Source organism: Micromesistius poutassou (genome assembly GCF_964030765.1).
Source record: "Micromesistius poutassou genome assembly, chromosome: 9".
NCBI classification, from domain to species: domain Eukaryota; kingdom Metazoa; phylum Chordata; class Actinopteri; order Gadiformes; family Gadidae; genus Micromesistius; species Micromesistius poutassou.
In genome coordinates this window covers 9,920,544-9,935,300 of record NC_140279.1, presented here as the reverse complement: position 1 = coordinate 9,935,300, position 14,757 = coordinate 9,920,544, and the positions used below count along the sequence as shown (strand labels likewise).

Below are 14,757 nucleotides of genomic sequence, written 5' to 3'. Positions count from 1 at the left end.
CTTGTCTTAATCATTTAAAGCAAAGCGAACTTAGCCATGTTGACTACACTCCAGATTTCATTCAAACCGCTGTTTTGATTTAGATTTTGTCAATGACTTGAGCCAATAAGATTTGTTTTATAGTAGTTTCTAGCATAAATCATAAAGCACCCTGTTCAGCCTGATTTAGATTTTAGATTTTTCTCTAACTATTGGACCAGTCAGTCTCTGCTCTAAGAGCACATTCATAATACACTTCAAACACTGCACATCTCCAACAGGACTCAGCAACATCTCCCTCTGACCTAAGAACTCTTTCAGGGTCGTAAGGAGCGTCCTCAGCACCTAGCTGCTTCAAAACCACCGTCTCACAGTAGAACAGTGCTTCACAAGAATGCAAAAGCGTGATTAATACAATTATAATAAATAAATTATCAATACAAAGAATCGTCCTTTGTTTCTAGTGCCAAGTCGTCCAGGCAGATCCTCTGTGACTGCGTGTCAGGACCGGAGCTGAGCTCTCCAGACCTGAAGATACTAGCACCCCCCGCCAGTGTGAGGGACACAGAGTCTCCCCCTCCTCACCCTGGGGGACACAGAGTCTCCCCCTCCTCACCCTGGAGGACACAGAGTCTCCCCCTCCTCACCCTGGAGTGACACAGTCTCCCCTTCCTCACCCTGAGGGACACAGAGTCTCCCCCTCCTCACTGTGGAGGGACACAGAGTCTCCCCCTCCTCACCTCGAGTCTCCCCGTCTCCCCCCTCACTTCCTGGGGAGGAACGCTGCCAGCCGCTGCTTCTTGATCGGCACGAGGTGGATCTCCTGGGCGCTGACCTTCTTCAGCTTGATGGCTCTGTTCTTGGTCAGCTTCCTGTTCACCGAGTCCTGCTGCTCCCCCTGGGCGCGGGCCGCCGCCCCGCACAGCTGCTGCAGGGTGGGCCCCCCCCCCTGGGTGCCGTCCCGCTTGATGGAGAAGTTCTTGGTGGACACCCCCGACAGACCCTTGATCTTCCCGCAGAGGATGGCGGGGATGGCGTCCTTCACCGACACGATCACCTTGGCGGTCTGCGAGGAGCCGACCAGCTCCAGCTTCCCCGCGGTGCCAACGAGGGCGCCGTCCCGCCCCAGGGTGCCCGACCCCCCGGCCCCGCCCTCCACCAGCCACTTGTGTTTGCGGCTGAACTCCAGCGACGCCGCCAGGCCACTCAGCAGCTTGGAGTCCACGCCCCCGGAGCACTCGACCGGCCGTAGGACGCCCAGTGACAGGGCGGCGGTCCCGCTGTCCTGTGTCGCCCGCAGGGTGAACAGCCGCTCCCCCTCGCGGGGCGGAGTGCAGCGCCGCACCCCGGGCACCGACAGGTCCAGCACGTCGTCCTGCAGACACGGGGGCTCCTGCTTGGGCTGGAGGGGGCAGGTCCGCACCGAGAGGTCCAGTGCCTCTCCCTCGGTCGGGGGCGGCGAGGACGGGGAGGCGGCGAGCGACCGGGCCAGAGGCGAAGGTCCGGCGGTGTCGGAGGGCGATGGCGAGGGGAGGTCTTTGGCGGTCTGGGTGCCCCGGGTCACCGTGCAGACGGCTCGAGGCACGCTGCCCTTGGAGTCCTCGGCCGAGGGGACGGGGATGGGGAGCGGGATGGGCAGGGGCACGGGCAGAGGGATGACCACCGGGTACGGGACCAGCAGCGTGGCCGGGGGCACCAGCGGGGCCAGGGGCGAGCTGTACGGATGCGACCCCGGAGGAGGGGGAGGGGCAAAGAAGGTGGCATTGGCGAAGGAGTCGGCCGGTGCCTGGCCTGGACTCGACTGGAACGACGAGGAGGTGGTCTGGGACGAGAAGAGGTCCTGGAGGAGGGCGGCGAAGGCCGGGTTCTGGAGCAGCGAGAGCACGTTGGCGTCCTGGAAGTGGCCCCCCCCTGAGGGCTTCTGGTCGAGTGCGGGGGGCAGGCCGAAGGACAGCGCGGCGTTCTGGATCAACATGTTGCTCTGCAGCGGGAGGCCCTGCAGTGGGAGGCCCTGGGGCAGCAGGCCGGAGCCCAGGTGCTGGAGCAGCTGCTGGTCCAGGACCAGGGGCAGGGAGACTGGGCCCTGGCTGGTCAGGAAGCAGGGCGACGCCCCCATCTGGCCCAGCGGGGGGCCGGCTGCCCCCGCCATCTGCAGGTGGATGGGCAGCATGAGGGGCCCGTCCCCCAGGCAGAAGGGCTGCAGGACCCCGGGCCCCCCCACCTTGAGGGCCATGCCCCCCTGGCTGGCCGAGGCGGCGGGGGAGGGAGGGGTCTCCACCTGGGCGGGCGGGGCTCCTCCCTTGGTCGGCCCGCTGGGGGAGACCTCCCAGGAGTCTGCGTCCTCCACCTTCCCAGTTGTTTCCTCTCCGTTGCCACCGCCGCCGTCGGTCTGGGGGTTCGCCATGGTTACTGGAGAGTCGGGGTTATCGTGGTTCACTGGAGTGGTGAGAGGGAGAGCTCAGAGGCCGCAGGCTGTTCCCATCAGAGTGTTATCTGGAACAGAGCAGGCGGCTGTTACGCAGGGCTGGGATGGAACATTGTTTACACTCAGGGCATTCAGCAGACGCTTTTACCCTGAGAGACTTACAATCAGTACATTTGTCTGAAGAAGGAGAAACAACAATATATCTCTGTTGGTACAGTAAGGATGTTCATAGAACCAAGTGCCAACAATCACTAGGTTAACCCATTCCCCCCATACACTCCTACCTGTTCAGGTGAGAGTAGACCCCTTAATGAGGGCCCCTCCTACCTGTTCAGGTATGAGTAGACCCCTTAATGAGGGCCCCTCCTACCTGTTCAGGTGTGAGTAGACCCCTAATGAGGGCCCCTCCTACCTGTTGAGGTGTGAGTAGACCCCCTAAAAGGGCTACATCTGATCAGGGAGGGGTGAACTGTTCCCTGTACAGGTAAATGTTTCTCTCAACGTAATAACGGAACATGCACTCCCTACAACCAATAGGAGGGACAATCAACCAACAGCAACAAAGTGCAAGAGACAGCAGGAATGCCAAGATGTCATCAATCAATATCGATCATCAATCAAGGAATTGTTCAGACTATTGAATGTTAAGTATTGATTATGCTAATATCTCTCTCTCTTTCCCTCCCTCACTGTCTCTCTCTGCCTCCATCTGTCTTCTAAACTAAAACGTTGTCTCTACCGTAGTTGCTATATAGTACTGTACTTCTTGTTCATAATTTCCTAAACATTGAATCAAACCTGGACATTAAACATGGCAACACGGCCCATGGAGATGGTTGTGGTTCAGCAGGCTGAGTCTGCTGGGTCTCAGAGAGGACCAGACATGAGGCAATGAGCTGAACTCCAGAACATCAGAGCAGGGGACGGAGACGTCAGCACCACGTGGTCGCAAGACACGGGACAATAGGAGCAGTAAGCAAGGAGGAGGAGGAGGAGCAGGAGGGAGAGGGAGAGGGAGAGGAGAGGAGAAGGAGGAGGAGGAGGAGGAATATGCGGAGGATCTAAAGGTCATCACCCTGACAACCTTCCACTCCAGTGAGCCCTCTCCACCCTTGCATGTCAACACGGCGTCTTCTAGGAGACCACCTTCACCAGTCGGCTGCTGCCTCACGTGACGCGGATCAGGGCCAAGAGAGGGGTCCCAGCGGACCAGACCCAAAGGGGGTCCCAGCGGACCGGACCCAGAGGGGGGTCCCAACGGACCGGACCCAGAGAGGGGTCCCAGCGGACCGGGGCCCAGAGGGGGGTCCCAGCGGACCGGCCGCTGCTGACTCAATTAGCCACTTTTTTTAGTGGGGGTCCAACCGAGAGCGGAGCCGAAACGAGGACACCGTGAGGATGAAACAATGGACCGGTATGACAGAATGACACAACACAACACAATGACACAACATAACATGATACAACACAACACAATGACACAACACAACATGACACAACACAACACAATGACACACCACAACACAAGGACACACCACAACACAATGACACAACACAACACAATGACACAAGACAACATGATACAACACATCATGATACAACACAACACGCACAATGACAACACAAAGACTGTGTGGACCAGGTCCTGTGTAGACCAGCTCCTGTGTAGACCAGGTCCTGTGTAGACCAGACCGCCCCCTGTCTCCCGGTCTGGTTGCCCCAGACCTCCATTTGAATCCTGGAGGTTCAGATGGAGGGTCATGGATCTGAAACGCCATCTATTCGACCTCACACGCGAGACCCCCCCCCCCACCCCCCCTCAGACGCACCGACGCGTCTGCTTGTGTCTAATGATGGGGATAGGGGGTCCGAGACCAGCTCCCTGCCGTAGACCAGCACCTCTACGCTGCTGAAGCCCCAGACTTCCATCTGAACCACATTCACCCTGCTCACATGCAGACCCCCTCCTCAGACGGACTGACGCGTCTGTTTGTATCTAATGATGGTGATGAAAGGATGACGGTACCAGCCTACATGTGTGTGTGCGTGAGTGTGTGACCGACGTGCCTGACGCGCATGTCCGCGGATAATTCGGACATTCTCCGTATTAAAGACATCAAAGCGTTCCTCACCTCCCGGTCCGACGCGCAGGTTCGAATCCCTTCATGACAAAAACCACCACGTCAAAGCAGAACCCTCAGACGCACCCGGACGCTCCTGGAGAGGGCTGATGAGGAGCGCGTTCACGTCCCGGCGGGGACGCGCAGAGGCAGGAGCTGCGCGCGCAGCCCTAGACTGATAACGGGCCCGCCCTCCCGGTTTATAATCAGCCAGGATCAGCCAGGCGGCGCTTTGATCCGTCCGCGTCCGTTTTCCCGTCATGGATCGCATCCCGTGGATGGTACCACTAGCGCTAGAACACTTTACACGTACACTTTATCACTATGCACATTGGCACTGCTTTAGTTTTTAAATATTTTTATTTTTAATTATCTTATTGACTTTATCTTATATTGTTGCTGCTATGTGGCTGTGGAGGAACCAAGCCTAATAACTGTACTCTTGTGTACTTTTACAATAAGATGTATTAAAAGTACCTCTGATTGTGAATCGGATCCCCGCGGGCTAAGCCTGTTTCACACACACACACACACACACACACACACACACACACACACACACACACACACACACACACACACACCAACATCATGATGTGCAGAACGATTCATAAGACGGACTACATTTATTAAGACAAGACAGAAGGCTTCTTTATTGATCCGGGAGTATAATAAATATCCAATCATCCCCTTTGTGCAGTGATACGTGCTGTGGTGGCTGATGTGGGAATAATCCTCAATAATCAGGTTGTGAACAGGATGTCATGATGGTGGAGTGAGGGGGTGAGGGGGTTATTGTATGGCTGGCTGGGGGAGGGGTGGGGGAGAGAGGAGTGGAAGGGGTGATGTCGGGGGAGCAGCTGTAGACGATGGGGAGGGCTCTACGGCCCTGGGGGCCCCAGGCGCGGCACTATCACCCCCAGCCAGCCTGTGGCCTCGCTATAGGGGCCCCACATTGTTCTGCTAGGAGGCTCCTTCATAACTATATCACACACACACAAACACACACACACACACACACACACACACGCACCAATGAACACACATACGCACACACATGCACGCACGCAGGCAGGCAAACACACACCCACCCACGCACAGCCATAGCACACACGCACACACACACACACACACACACACACACACACACGCGCACCAATGAAAGATGCATTAGATTCACAGATGGAAATCAGGTTTCAGACAAACAGAATGATGTTTAAATGAGTTAAATAATTGTGTTTCTCCATAGAAGAGGTCTGCATGGTGACTGTGTGCTGGCCTATAACACACTGCCTATTATAATATATTACTATTATAATATAATAACACAGCCTATTATATGTATAATGTATATATATATATATATATATATTATAATAACACATCCATAGTACTAATGATGATTATTATAACATTGTGTTTTCATATCATGCCTTTCAGGGGAACTAAAGATGCTTTGAACATCAGAGACAACAAATGTTTAACAAGGGAACAATTCAGGGTAAAATAGGTTTATATATAATCTATATTTATATAGTTTATATATATTAAAGAGCTGTGCACGTTAAACATGTGTAGAAGCACACGTCATTAGATGAACACATGAGACCTTTGTCCTTGAAGCTTAAAAACATCTACACTGAGGGGGAGGAAAGACCTTCAAACTATCATCTGTCCCGCCAAGAAAATACAGTCACTATAGATCTAGAACAATAACATACACGTTAGTTTATAGATATAGAACAATAATATATATATGTAAGTGTACAGATATGGACTTTGATCTGATATACAGTATTTTGTTATATTAGGCCTAGTACTCGTTTTGAGTTGAACGGTTGAGTGATTTGGATGTAATGTACAAGTAAACCTCAGACCAGAACTAAAGATTAGATCAGAATGTTCCCAGTCAAAACAAGACGCGTGTGTCTGGGTTCAATGCCCCTCTCCAGCCTTGACTCAAGTGTTCTGCCTCGCCGTGTCCCGTCCTGGTCTCTCGTTCACCTACAGCGCCGCCCAGTGGCCGCACGCTATAACTACACGTCAGCGTTAAAGACTCGAGCAAACGTGGGGTGGCATGAGGCTCAGGAGGTAGAGCGGGTTGGCTGGTAACCGGAAGGTTGCTAGTTCGATCCCTGGCTCCTCCTAGCTGAGTGTCGAGGTGTCCCTGAGCAAGACGCCTCACCCTGACTGCTCCTGACGAGCTGGCTGTCACCCTATGTGGCTGACTCCGCCGTCGGTGTGTGAATGTGTGCATGAATGGGTGAATGTGAGGCAGTAGGATTGTAAAGCACTTTCTGTGGCCACTGGTTAGAAAAGCGCTGAATAAATTAAAGTCCATTTACCATTTAACGTTGTTCTTTTTTCGTTTGTTTATAGACTTTGGTGACCAAATATCTGTTGAACTCTCTTAAAAACCAACATAAACGTGTAAAAAACCCACTGAAACAATTACGATTACAGAAAGCAAAGTTTGGTTTTTCAAAGCAGTCACATTTATTGTCATCTTTATACATTTTCTAAACAACCGTTTGTGTCGATTGTTTGATAAAATCTGCCATGGAAATTTCTTGAATGCTTACTAAAAATAAATACAGGACAACATGTAGCACTGCTCAAAAATATACAGTTTTAAAATCAATGTAAACTTTAAAAACAATTACTTACAAAAAAAAAATCAACAACTTTTGCAGCAGTTTCAAAAGTCATGTATTTACAAGTTTGTACAAAAACAATAGAAAAACTTGTGGTGTGAATTCAACTGAAGCGTCTCGTCCAACTGAAACAGTTTTCTCGTACCGAAAGTGATGATCTAGTGTAACTTTAGCGTTTGTCGTCCGAACTCTAAACCACGCCAACGAAAGACACTAACACTAAACCAGTACGTCGAAGGACTTCAAGAATCTACTCTGATTATTCATCTAAATCATAAAAATAATAATATTCTCCAGGGAACCGCGTGATAAATATCCCAATGAGAAACAGCGACAAAATAAAGGTTCACAACAACAATAACCACTGGATCAGTGCAAAAAGTCTCAGTACATGGATTAGTGGAATGGAGCCTGGCTCTGTGTACCATCTGTACCATTACAGATACAGCTGTGCCATTACAGATACAACTGTACCATTACAGATACAGCTGTACAGATAACTCCAGTACCAGGGGCCTGTATTGTTTCCGGTACCATGGGCCTGTATTGGGTCTGGTACCAGGGGCCTGTATTGGTTCCAGTACACCCTACCAGTACCAGGGGCCTGTATTGGTTCTGGTAACAGGGGCCTGTATTGGTTCCGGTACCAGGGGCCTGTATTGGTTCCAGTACACCCTACCAGTACCAGGGGCCTGTATTGGTTCCGGTACCAGGGGCCTGTATTGGTTCTGGTAACAGGGGCCTGTATTGGTTCCGGTACCAGGGGTCTGTATTGGTTCCAGTACACCCTACCAGTACCAGGGGCCTGTATTGGTTCTGGTAACAGGGGCCTGTATTGGTTCCGGTACCAGGGGTCTGTCTTGGTTCCGGTACCAGGGGCCTGTCTTGGTTCTGGTACCAGGGGTCTGTATTGGTTCTGGTACCAGGGGCCTGTCTTGGTTCCGGTACCAGGGGCCTGTATTGGTTCCGGTCACCGTACCAGGCAGAGGATGCTGCTCATCCTGTGTGGTGTGTATTCAGTACGTCAGCGTTCTGTGAGGTGGAGTGAAGCTAGCAGACATTCAGAGAACCGTCTGCTAGGTAAACCGTGTACAGTGTTCTAGACATCTGTTTAAACCACAGGAACACAGCGGGACTACAGGGTCCAAGGGTTCGTACCGTCATGTGACCAGGGAACAGCTCCTACTAAGAACATGTGGTGATAGTGTATAATAACATAAATGGTCATGTGTTTTAGCTTATGATTACTTATAAATTGCTTTTAAATAGCATGTATTCCTTTCACCAGAACCAGTGTCTTTGTATTGCTAAGTCCTCTCGCATCAAGTCTCTTGATAAAATAGTGTTTTAAAAATATGTGTATATCATCTTGATCTTCGTCAAAAGATTGCATATTTAGGTTTAGCTCTCAGCCAATTAGAAAGACAAGTCAATAGTTTTAACATTTCAATTTCTGAGAGTATTCGCTACAAAGAAATATAAACTTCAATTCCAAATCCATCACGTTTTTTTGTATAGAAATCCTCCACTCTCAGACCAGACCGTCAACCAATCACAGCGGACCTCCAAACTACTTTCAAATGACATCAACATCGTTTATAACACTGACTCAGAATAAAACTCTTAAAAACATACCCACTCTCCCTCCTCTCACCCACTCTCCCTCCTCTCACCCCACTCTCCCTCCTCTCACCCCACCCTCCCTCCTCTCACCCCACCCTCCCTCCTCTCACCCAACTCCAGTCTGCAGCCTCCGACGTTCTGCTAACATTCTGCTAGTATTCTGCTAAAGTTCTTATAATATTCTGCTAACATTCTGCTTACGTTCTGCTAACGTTCTGCTAACGTTCTGCTAACGTTCTGCTATAGTTCTGCTATAGTTATGCTATAGTTCTGCTCACGTTCTGCTAACATTCTGCTAGCATTCTGTTAATGTTCTGCTAGCGTTCTGCTTGCATTCTGCTAATATTCTTCTTTTTTCTGCTGTTTAAATTGTGCTTACAATTGGCTAAGTTTATGATAGCATTCTGCTCTTTTTCTTCAGTCTGTTCTATCGAGATTGTGAAGTCAATTTAGGGTTTGACAATTTACAAAAGAGGTACAGATCCCAAAGTATCTGTATATTCAGAACAGTTCTAAAGCTGACAAAGTGTACCTTTAGGTTCAAACCGCCGTACTGTAATTTACCCCTCATTATATATTTGATGTGTTATAAAAATAATGTCTTTAGAAAGTCGTTGCATAACTGGCATATTGCATAACATAGTAGCTGGGTGGTGGGGCATTCACAGAATACCGGTCCTTTGATAGAGTTTTTGTTCTTAAGTTTTGATGACAATTGGAACACTCTAAAATATAGATTTAATTTCCCTAATTCATCATTAATATTTGACAGTTGCTCACTGTCATTTAAAAAAGCTATCGTTCACTACCACTTTATAAACCGGTTCACTAGCCATCACAAAAAGGCAATTTATTTGTTCCCTACAGACCAGAGTGGAGGGGCACCGGGGAGGTCTGAGACTGTAGGAAGGGGGGGGAAGCAGCAAGGGTATGAGACTATAGGGGGTGGGGGGGGGGGGTCTCCTGACCTCACCCTGAGATGACCCCAGGAGAGCAGAGCCCTTCTGAGGGGTTCTGGGGCTGGAATGATGCTGCTGATGACCTGTTGGGCTCAACCCCAGCGGAGCGCTCCTCGTTCCCATCCCTGGGACCCGTTACAGCTGATAGGTCGGGAGCAATGGTCAAAGATCCCCGCTCCTAGCTGCCCCCCGAAGAGGGCCGGTCGTCGGGGGGGCTCCCGTCCGAGCCCTCGCCCTCGCCCTCCGAGATGGCCTGCATGGGTGCCGCAAAGAAGCGGCAGCGGGCGGCGTAGCGGCTGCTGGTGGCAGGCGGCGGGGCCCGGGGCCGCCCCCCCCCCCGGGCTCCCGGGGGCCCCGAGGGCGAGGCCTTGGGGGAGAAGCCCTCGGCGTTGGCCCGGGGCAGCGGGCTGAGGGCCGGCTCGGGGAACAGCACCCCCTGGAGCTGCTGCTCGAAGGGGGAGAGGGGGGAGGCCAGGGGGGAGAGGGGCTCGTCGTCCCCCAGCGGGTCCCCGGGGGCCCGGGGCCCGGCCGGGCTGCGGAGGATCTCGGAGGCGGACATGCGGTAGCTGGAGTCGGAGCGGCTGCCCTTGCGGAGCAGAAGAAGCTTGAACTCCTCGTTGGAGGTGGACGACTTCTTCACGCTGCGGTAGATAGGGCTGGGAGCCTTCTGCAGTGGGGGTGCGGGGGAGGCCGGCGGGGGCTGGGTGGGGGGCGGCGTCGGGGTGCCGGGGGGCGTCGACGCGGGGGCGGGCGACGTGGCCCCGGAGGCGGCCCCCAGCCGGCCCCGGACCCCCAGCTCAGCGGAGTCCCTGCGGCCCAACACCTTCCTCTTGGACCTGGGGAGGGAACACACAGCACTGGTTAACGACCACCAGAGGACAGGTTAACTAAGGACCATCACAGGACCGGTTAACTAACGACCAGAGGAGGACCTGAGGGAACACCACAGCACCAGTTAACTAACGACCACCAGAGGACGGGTTAACTAAGGACCATCACAGGACCGGTTAACTAACGACCAGAGGAGGACCTGAGGGAACACCACAGCACCAGTTAACTAACGACCACCAGAGGACGGGTTAACTAAGGACCATCACAGGACCGGTTAACTAACGACCACCACAGGACAGGTTAACTAAGGACCACCACAGGACGGGTTAACTAACAACCACCAGAGGACGGGTTAACTAAGGACCACCACAGGACAGGTTAACTAAGGACCACCAGAGGACCGGTTAACTAACGACCACCACAGGACGGGTTAACTAAGGACCAGAGGAGGACCTGGAGGAAGACGTGCAGGAGGCCGGGTGGTCCAGTTCCATAGACTTCTCTAGTGGTTCGAGGGCCTCCCAGTCAAAAGGTTCTGGGTTCCAACCCCAATGTCTGGGTCTGCCTGTGCATCCTAGCGCTAAGATACAGGGACTCCAGCCCCGGGGAGGGGGTCTGACCTCTCGCTAGAAGCAGTCCACAAGTTGCGTTGCAGACCCAGCTCCAGTGCTTCGCTCAACTACCTCAGCTGGACGCCTGGACGCCATCGCTGCGAGTGAGCAAAGGTCCATCATCACGGTCACAACTCTTCTCTGCTCTGGCACCGCGGTGGTGGAACGAGCTCCCTGCCGACGTCAGGACCTCAGAGTCGCTCAGAAGCTTCCTCAAAAGACTCAGGACTCATCAAGACTCCCGGTGTGTAGGCAAGGGTGCAGGCAGGGTGTAGACTCTGTGCCCCCCGGTGTGCGGGCAGGGCGGGCAGCTTACCTGTGTATCATGGCGAACAGGTCCTCGGTGGTCCGTGTTTTGGAGGGGGACTGGAACACGCTGTCGTCCCCCGACCGCGCCTCGTCGCTCGGCGATGACACCACGGGCGACGTCACGCTGTCCTCGCTCGGTGATGATGTCACGTTCCCGCTGGATGAAGAGCCTGTGGGAGGAGGAGAGGTTTTATGAGCTGAGAGTCTTCATCGTATGAAGGGCACCTCATCAGGGCCCTCCTACACACTTATTGTTTTATGTCCTGGCACTTAAAAACAGTACTTATCATGGTGTAGCGTCTTATCCTAGCTACCTCTGTTGTATACAGGGAATGGGTTAACCTAGTGATTGTCAGCGCTTGGCACTTTCTGTTCTATTAACGTCCTTACTGTACCGACGGTGCTATATATTTTTTTGTGATCAAGTCTTTTTCTTTTCTTTTCTTTACTTTAGGATTCACAACAGTACAGTCATAGAGGTCAGAGACACATAATCACCCCATTCACCTACTACCCCCCCCTCCCACCCACCCACCCACCCCAACCCCCCCCCATATCGCGATATATTGTTGTTTCTCTTTCTTCTGACAAACGTACTTATTGTGAGTCTCTTTGGATAAAAGCGTCTGCTAAACGCCCTGAATGTAATCGGAAATGTCCTTCATCATGACCTCGCCCACTCAAAGAGTTGAACCCCGAGAGACAGAGAGTTGTTCTACCGGACCTTTACTGGAGCCGTCTTCTGCATCGGGGGAGGAGCTCCAAGAGGAACCCATCGACTCGTCCTGTAGCCCCGCCTCCGGTCCCGGGCCGGGAGGGGAGCTCTCTGACGGACAGCTCTCTGACGGACAGCTCTCTGATGGACAGCTCTCTGACGGACAGCTCTCTGATTGACAGCTCTCTGATGGACAGCTCTCTGATGGACAGCTCTCACCCGGCGCCTCCTGGGTCTCAGCGGTGTGCTCCTGGCGGTAGGCCCGCGCCGGGCTGGTCATGCCCAGGTAGGGCGGCTCCTCCTCCTCCTCCTCCTCCTCCAGCCGGGTCTCTGGTGGGGGGGGCATCTCCTCCACTGAGCCCGGACAGAGGAGGTCCACGGCAGACCCTCGGGGCGTCTGTCCCTCGGGGTGACCCGACAGCCCGGGGCAGCCGTCTGCCTCGCCGCCCTGGAACGCGGTCCGACCTTCTGCGTCTGCCGGGGCGTGTCTGTCGATGACGTCACTGTGACACGCCCTCTCTGTGGCCACGCCCCCGGGGGCGGGCTCCTTCGAGGGGAGTGGCGGAAGTTTGTACGACTCCTGGAAGGAGCTGGGGACGAAGGAGGCGTAGATGGGATGACCTCTGACCTCGGAGGGCTTGCTGCCGGTCAGGGTGCTGAGGAGGCCCAGGGAGGGGGGGTCTCGGGGCGCGCCGTGGTTCAGGGTCTTCTCAGCGCGGGGTCTCTCGGGCTCCCTGCTGAAGGAGCGGAGCTGGATGGAGTGCAGCACGGTGGGCGTGATGGACATCAGGCGCATGGGGGGCACCTCCGACTTACAGGACCTCTCGGGGCGGCCCGAGCCCAGCGTCCTCTGCCTGTGGCTCTGCTTCAGGAGCTGCATCTGGCTCCTGAGGGCCAGCGCCGACGGGGCCGGGCTGGGCTGCAGGCTGCTGAGGTCCAGGTTGGAGGGGGGGATGATGGGCAGCTCCAGGGTGGTCTTAGAGGCGGACCCCTCGTCCCTGGAGGACCGGAACTGGAGCGAGGAGAGGGAGGACTTCCTCTCCGGGACCTTGGGCTTCCTCTTGGCGCTGGGCGGCGACAGCGGGCTGGGGAAGAAGGCGGTGGGGAAGGCGGCGGGGAAGGCGGAGGTGGGGGTCTCCGCCTGGCTGGAGTAGCCGCTGGAGGGGGACGCCAGCCCGGCCAGGGGGTCCGGAGACGGCAGCTTGGCCTCGGAGAACTCCCCCGAGGGCAGGGAGGGCGTGGTGGCCCTGGAGTCGGACTGGGAGCCCTGGGAGCCCTGGGAGCCCTGGGAGCCCGAGCTCTCCGGGGACTTGACGCACTCGATGACGGTGGTGCCAGTGGCCGTGCTGGAGTTGGACAGCGAGCGGTACGTGTCGGTGGTCTTCAGGTCGGTGAGCAGCCAGAGGTCGGCGTAGTCCGCCTGCACGGCACCGTCGTCCCTGAAGGACTGCGTGTCGGTGGACGAGTAGGACCCGGCGTCCTGCAGCCCCCCGCCGTCCTCCAGACCCCAGGCCTCCTCGGGGGGCTCCACCACCAGGGAGGGGGTCTCCGGGTTCAGCCTCCTCTCCTTGGACGACGACGCCGGCCGCTGCTGGCCGCACGAGACCCTGGGCTCCCTCGGCTCCGAGACGTTCTCCTCGCTGCAGATCTGCCGCAGGGAGGAGCTCCTCTGCGGCGGCGAGGGCTTGGCCCGGGCCTTCCGGAGTGAGAGGCAGCGGCGGTCGCGGGCCGGGCGGCCCCCCAGGTCCGGCGTGCCGCACTCGGACGCGGAGGCGGAGCCGTAGCCGTAGGGGAAGCTGCGGCTCTCCTTGAGGCCGCAGTCGAAGTGCATGGAGGTGTAGTAGCCCTCGGTGTCCACCGAGTAGTGCGACACCGCGTCCGCCTTCTCCGACGGCGGCTTGTCGCTGAAGCTGCTCTCGCAGGTGGCCATGCTGGTGAAGCTGGGGCAGCCCAGGCTGCCCTCCGCCCCCAGACTGTCCTCTGCCTCCCGGCTGCGCTCCGGGCTGAAGTCCCGGGGGGGCAGTGGCTCGGGGGTGTAGCCCCGCTCCCCCGCTCCGGGGGGCTCGCCGGCGTGGGGGTACCCCCAGTCGCCCTCACCGGTGGCGCCCAGCAGGGCGGCTTCCTCCAGGATGTCCATGGCAGCGGAGGAGAAGGAGCCGGTGCGCTGGGGGCGGAGCCCCGGGGGGTAGAGGTCCAGCGCCTCGTCGGGGGCGTGGCCGGCGGCGTTCAGCGACAGCTCCGAGTTGCAGTGGGAGGAGCCTGTGAGCTGTGGCGAGGCGGCCGGGGGCAGGGTCTCGGAGGTGTGGGAGGGGCAGGTGGAGCTGCTGCCGCTCCAGTTGCCGCTGGACGACTGGTGGTCCATGTGGGGGTCGTCCTTGGGGTCCATGGCGCCCCCCAGCGCGGCGGACCCCGAGTGCAGCGGGCTGCTGAAGGTGTCGGAGCTGGACGACATCTCGCCGCTTCCCATGTGGACGGCGCCGGAGTGGGCGCGGTCCAGCCATCCGTGCTGCGGGCTGGCGGTGTGCTGCTGG

General features: G+C 55.7%; 2 protein-coding genes across 2 annotated transcripts; both read right to left on the bottom strand.

Moving 5' to 3' along the window:
• Positions 1-742: 742 nt before the first annotated feature.
• rai2 (retinoic acid induced 2) lies at positions 743-2,383 on the bottom strand (the record flags this gene model as incomplete). The annotated part of the gene is made up of 1 exon (XM_084472602.1): positions 743-2,383. One exon carries the CDS (start codon positions 2,381-2,383, stop codon positions 743-745), a length of 1,641 nt encoding a protein of 546 aa, XP_084328728.1.
• A 7,377-nt stretch (positions 2,384-9,760) lies between these two features.
• Positions 9,761-14,751, bottom strand: LOC311352802 (actin remodeling regulator NHS-like). Its single transcript, XM_084472611.1, has 3 exons — positions 12,236-14,751; positions 11,519-11,681; positions 9,761-10,596 (listed from the first exon to the last, which is right to left on the bottom strand). Exons 1-3 carry the CDS (start codon positions 14,691-14,693, stop codon positions 9,939-9,941), a joined length of 3,279 nt encoding a protein of 1,092 aa, XP_084328737.1. The 5' UTR covers positions 14,694-14,751; the 3' UTR covers positions 9,761-9,938.
• Positions 14,752-14,757: the final 6 nt, after the last annotated feature.